Source organism: Mobula hypostoma, chromosome 7 (assembly GCF_963921235.1).
Source record: "Mobula hypostoma chromosome 7, sMobHyp1.1, whole genome shotgun sequence".
NCBI classification, from domain to species: Eukaryota; Metazoa; Chordata; class Chondrichthyes; order Myliobatiformes; family Myliobatidae; genus Mobula; species Mobula hypostoma.
Window position 1 is genome coordinate 81178126 of NC_086103.1, and position 6000 is coordinate 81184125.

General features: G+C 37.9%; 1 protein-coding gene across 2 annotated transcripts in view; it reads left to right on the forward strand.

Annotated features, from left to right (window-relative positions):
* LOC134349409 (janus kinase and microtubule-interacting protein 2-like) overlaps window positions 1–5274 on the forward strand; it is a 283308-nt gene extending 278034 nt beyond the window's left edge. Inside the window, exon 22 of one of the 2 annotated variants that reach the window (XM_063053670.1) lies at window positions 1763–5274. In XM_063053670.1, the coding sequence (XP_062909740.1) occupies window positions 1763–1939 (177 nt within the window). In that variant the 3' untranslated portion in view covers window positions 1940–5274. The remainder of the gene's footprint in view (window positions 1–1762) is intronic. The other variant, XM_063053671.1, reaches the window with a different exon arrangement.
* Window positions 5275–6000: the final 726 nt, after the last annotated feature.

Below are 6000 nucleotides of genomic sequence, written 5' to 3' on the forward strand. Positions count from 1 at the left end.
AATGGTATGGTCTACCTGATCCACAAAATCACTTTCTGCTGACAATTGAACCCATATGCCTGTCAGAGGCTCTTAGAGACATAAAGTTATTAACAATGAAACCTTCAGCCCAACTTGCCCATGCCAAGCAAGTTGTCTACTTGAGCGAGTCCCATTTCCTTATGTTTGACCCACTCTTCTCCAAACTTTTCCTATTTGTATATCTTCTAAAATGTCATTTAAATGTTATAATTGTACCCACTTTTACTATTTCCCTGCCAGTTTGTTCCATGTACCATGTTCCTCTGTGTAGGAAAAATTTGCCCCTCAGATCTCTTTTAAATCATTTCCTTGTCACCTAATCCTATGTGCTCTTGTTTTTAGAATCTCTATACTGGTTATGAGAATGTAACCATTCACCTTGTCTATGCCACTCGAAATTTTATAAACCCTTCAGCTTTCTTACCAGCCTGTCCAGTCACTCTTTATAGATCAAACTCTCCAGTTCTAGTAACATTTTCAGAAATCTTTTCTGCATCCTATCTCGGTTTAAGATGTCCTTGCTATAGCCAGATGTCCATAACTGCACAAAATATTCCAAGTGTGGCCTCACCAATTTCCTGTACAGCTGTTAAATGATGTTCCAAACACCTTCTCCACCACCCTGTCTTCACTTTCAGGGATCTTTATATCTGTAAATCTTGGTCCCTCTGTTATACGTCATTTTCCGGGGACGTACCATTTCCTGCACAAGTCCTAACCTGTTTCTACGTACCAAAGTGCAACACCTCGCACTATTCTGATTTAAATTCCATTTGCCATTCTCTGACCCACTTCATGCATTGGTCTAGAACCCTTTGTAAACTTAGATAACCCTCTTCACTGTCCAGTACATGATCAATTTTGGTATTAACCACACTAACAATGTTGTCATCCAAATCATTGATATAGATGATGAAGAGCGGTAGATTCAGTACCAATCTCAGTAGCACAACACAGAACTCCATTCTGAAAAACAACACTCATCTGCTACCTCTTGTCTCCTTTGCCAAGCCAATGCTGTATCCAAATGGCTAGCTCATCCTACATTCCATCTGATCTAAATTTTTAGACCAGGCTACCATACGAAACCTTGTTAGAAGCCTTGCTAAAGTCCATTCAGACCAAATCCACTGCCCCGCACTTGGCAGTCCACTTGGTCACCTCTTCAAAATAAAGAGCTTCAAGTTCATCTATACACATTATTTCCCATCAAGATTAGCTTGTTTACAAACCAGTCAAAGAAGAACATTGTGGAGCTTTTCGCTATCAACTTACTCTTTGAACTTTATAGATAAATTCATGAATGAAATTTCAAAATTGCTAAACATCCAGTGCCTGCTTTGTTTGTGATCTATCAACAATTGCCCGACCTAACTCCCTCTGATCCTGTGATAGTTTATGAGAGATATGAAGGCAGATAGTCGAGCTCAATTCGCCATTTGGCACTGAATCTTGCACAATAGTTTCACTGATGCCTTGCTGCTATATTGTTCAGTGTTAGTCTCGAAATTCCTCACCCATTACATGGAAAATAAACCTGAGACCTAGATTATCTCAACCTCCGTTAAGCTTGCTCTTGACTATAATGACATCTCACTTTGCCACATAAAATAAGACTAAATTCTGTCTCCACTCATCAGAGAGAAGTGCAATTAGAAATCTGACAAGTAGAAATACTGATGTGGGGTGAGCCTTGTAATAAGAGTTTAATGTTGCCTTTCTGTCTATGTGCATTTTGCAGGGTACTGGATGGTTAAAATGCTTGGAAGTCAATGAAGTGATCATGTTGAATCATCCTAATGGAAGTGAAGAAAAGCAGAAAAGATTATGCCTGAGATTGTCTGCCTACTTTGCCAGAACAATTACCCGAGATTTATTTTGCTTGATTCTCCCTGTTGAAGGAAGTCACAAGTCATAATACCTGTTGCATTTAGCAACAACTGCTTTGCAAATGAAGAGTATTTTGAAGCAAAATAAAACCACATTAATGGCAAAGATACACAAAAAGAAGTGTCTTAGACATGGAACCAAAGTGAAGAAAATCAACTTATCCCTGCTGTGCAGGGGAACAATAAAATATCAGAACACCACTGTATTCAGGACTAAAGGGTGAACACATCGCAGAGAGAATAACGTATGATTACAAATTTGTAATCAAATTTGTCAGAGAGGAACTAACTAGTGGTGATGTACAGACTGAAACCATGCAGGGTTAAAGGACATCACACAGATTTACAGGGATTCTATGAATTTCTTCAGCAATGGTAACACTGAGGGCATTTCTTGACCAAGGAAGACATGATAAGTTAGAAGAAAGAAACAAATGAAGACGGGATGAAACTTGGGGATTAAAGAACTAATAAGACCTCTGTGGGGAGGTTAATTGTTCATCTGGAGAAGCATACCTGGGGCCCAGTTGAGCAGTTGTGGCAACATTTTATGTGAACTGTTGTGCAAGTTTACAAAGATTCAACAGCTGTCCATCTAGGTCCTTCCCTCATAGCTGTGAATATATTAACTCATTCCTTACTAGTTGAATGAATCTGACCACTATTAACAGGTGCCTTTCATTATCACACTGTGGATTTAATGTTAAGTTGACTTTTTCCCCTCTAATTCTCTGAGGAATATATGATTTGATTAGCTTTCTCCATTATCCTGGTGAATGGAGAAGTAAATGTCCAATCTGGCAACCAGTAAATTGTTCACAATTGATGGACAATGGACTTGCAACTAAGCAAACAGTAGGTTTAGTGTTTTTGAGCTTCCTGTACTCACTCCATTTAAAACATGTGCAACTTGCTAATGTCTTTCGCATGGACTACAGAATAACTTAATGTCCCTTTTCGTCTGAAATTTGGAGATATTCCATTTCAGAAAGTGGAGTTCCTGTATAGCTCCCACCCCTGTATAACAGTACCAAGTTAGAATGATAAAATCTTAAGAACAGACATCTAACCAGAATGGTAAAAGTAAAATTTAATTGAAATACAAGTGAATTAGGAAATGAAATGGGGCAATTTGGTCATCTGATGTAAGAGAACAGTTATGAAAGCATAGAGGACATGACTTGCAAATATGAAAGCCAGGCTTTTTAAGCTAGTCCTGAATCCTATTTTAAGAAAAGGCCAAGAAACCTACATTGGTTACAAGCACTAAAGCATGACATCAACAGTATTGAATGAGGCAAAAGTGATAGCAGTCATCAAATGACACTGTTGAATCGCTTCGGTGTTGCCATCCAAGGATGAATTGACTCTGGTCCTTTTTCTAGATCTGCCTTACATTTTTCTCTTTCAAATTGAAATCCGTTCCTTTGGAATCGTAGAAAAGCGCAGCACAGAAGCAGACCCTTTTGGCCATCTAGTCTGTGCTGAGCCATTTAAACTGCCTACTCCCGTCGACCTGCACCAGGACCATAGTCTTCCATACCCCTACCATCCATGTACCTACCCAAACTTCTCTTAAATATTGAAATCGATCTCAAATGCACCACTTGAACAGACAGCTCATTCCACTCTCTCAACCCTCTGAATGAAGAAGGTTACCCTTAAAAAATTTCATCTTTCACCCTTACCTCATGATCTCTAGTGTAGTCCCACCTAACATCAGTGGAAAAAGCCTGCTTGCATTTACCATATCTATACTTCTCATAATTCCTTTTTCTAATTTAATTTCCTTGGTACTTTTTTTCAGTTTTATCTTGCTCCACCTTTGTTCCATATGTGTCGGTATTTTTAAATCATTTCAAGCCCTGTTATCTGCTTGAGTTTATGGTAGTATTTAAAAACAGTTGTGTGGCCATTAAAATGAATAACCTGATATAGGATTGGTCTAGAATGATTCTGTGTGTATGGTCAGACTCTCACGACTATCTGGCAGGAAGCAACCAATTACAAAGCTGTTGCATTCTACTCCTAGTCAATGTTACACTATATAAGTGTGCTTTTAGAGGATTCTACCTGAGGCTAAAGGGCCGAAGAAAAGAACACTCAGGCCTGAAAATGTACATCAACAGAGTTGAGGAAGATCTGTTGAAAGGTTTCCATTCACCTTCAAAACAGCCTGAATAACTATGCAATTCCATACATTGCCCTGATTTGCCATCTTTGTAGCTACACTGGATCATTCATGCTGCAACAGTAACCCACTGTGATGAGGTGAGGTTTGGCTCGTAGAATGTGGCCAAAGGCTGAGACAACTTTGGCAGGGTTAGTACCTTGCTGTAAAATCATAGACAGTTACAATGCAAGGGGGAGTTATTCATCCCGATGTATTGCTGCCAGCTGATAAACAGCTACTTAGCCTAATTCCTCCTCCTAGCAACTTAATCCATAGCCCTGCAGGTCACCTGCTCTTCACTTGTACATTGTGGTACAGGTTAAATATAGTGAGGGGATCTGCTTCTCTCTGTCACAGAGCTTCTGATCAGTACTAACCTCAGGATTATAATGTAGTTCAGGGGGTAGAGATAGTCCAATTGCTAATAGCATACTAAAAAGCACTGCAACATCAGAGAACCTTGGAAATGTGTTACAACCAAAAAGCTTTGGTCCTTGGTTTTCATACACCTTCTGTTTCTCCTCCCACTGCAACAAATAAATAAAACAGGATTATGTTATGAAATTGAATAATGACTGCCTAAGCTCACCACATTACTTGTACAGACCTGAAGTTCTCTGGACTTAACATTTTCTTTCCTGAATGCGGCAAGCATTCAGAGAAACATTAAAGTAGCTGTACATTTTTAATTTTCTTTAAAGAATTTTATTTATTAGTTATAAAAATATTAAGTGCATGTAAAATGTTAACAAGATGATTAGAGATAACGTTTTAGGAACCCTAAGTAAGGTTTTTAATTCTTATGTTATATTGTTGGCCCAATTCTGGCTCAGAAAATTTATCAGATGAATCTAAGATTTCAGAGTCTGACCGTCTTTTCTCCACACAAACAGGCACTTCCAGTTAAGAATGAGTTAATACATTCAGCAGGAGCTAGGTGAATAATGAAAACTTGAAAATATTATTTTGCAGAAGTCAATTAAGTAATTAAAACAATGGTTTGCAGAAACTCTACCATAGATCCTTTGAATAATATCTGAGAGGATCTGCAAGCAGATGTAATAAAATGTATTAATGTGTAGAGGAATATTAATGCCATGTTATGTTTATGAACGGTTATTTTTTTAATTTATTATTGACACTATTTAAACAAGTATTTAGTTGGAGTTTGTATAAAGAAATAAAAACATGTTTTTCTTATAATTTTGCATTAATCTGCAACCTCTCTTCCCTGTGACTTGCTGTCTCTTGTGAACATTCTTTGTGTTTTCAATCGGCCTTTGTAAATAATGCTTGCTTTCGAAACTGGAGTGTGAATACTTAATCCAAACACTCTTGACTTCAAAATAATTAATAAGATTATTAATTATTTATTCTTGTGGGAGAAGATACAGAGAAGAGAACGCTCCCAGACCTCAGTTAATAAATCAGATTTGGAGAAAGTTTCTGCAAGGAGACTTATAAATTCAGAACAGGAGTAGGTAACCTGGCCCCTAATGTTTTCTCTGCCTTTCACATTCTCAAATACTTTAAAAATACTCAACAACTCTGCCTCCGTCAGCCTTTGAGGAAGGGAGTTCCAAATATTTCAGAAATTCTACTCCTGTGTGTCTAGGAATCAGAAAGGATGAACAAGCACTTCACCAACATCTGTCCTGGTTAGAACATGGAGGTTCAGTTGTTAGGTATGCCTGAGATAGAAATGGGTAAACTTGTGAAAAATTAGGGTAAATTGAGGTATATAAGTTTGTGGAAGAAAGACTAAGTAAAAGGATTGGCCCTGATCTAATTGAACAGCTGAATGGCTTACTTAGGCTTCAACTTCTACTACTATTACTGTGAATACCCATGCACACTGCACCACACAAATGGAAAGCAAACTGCCCAAAATAATTCAATAAAAAGTGAATTAACTAA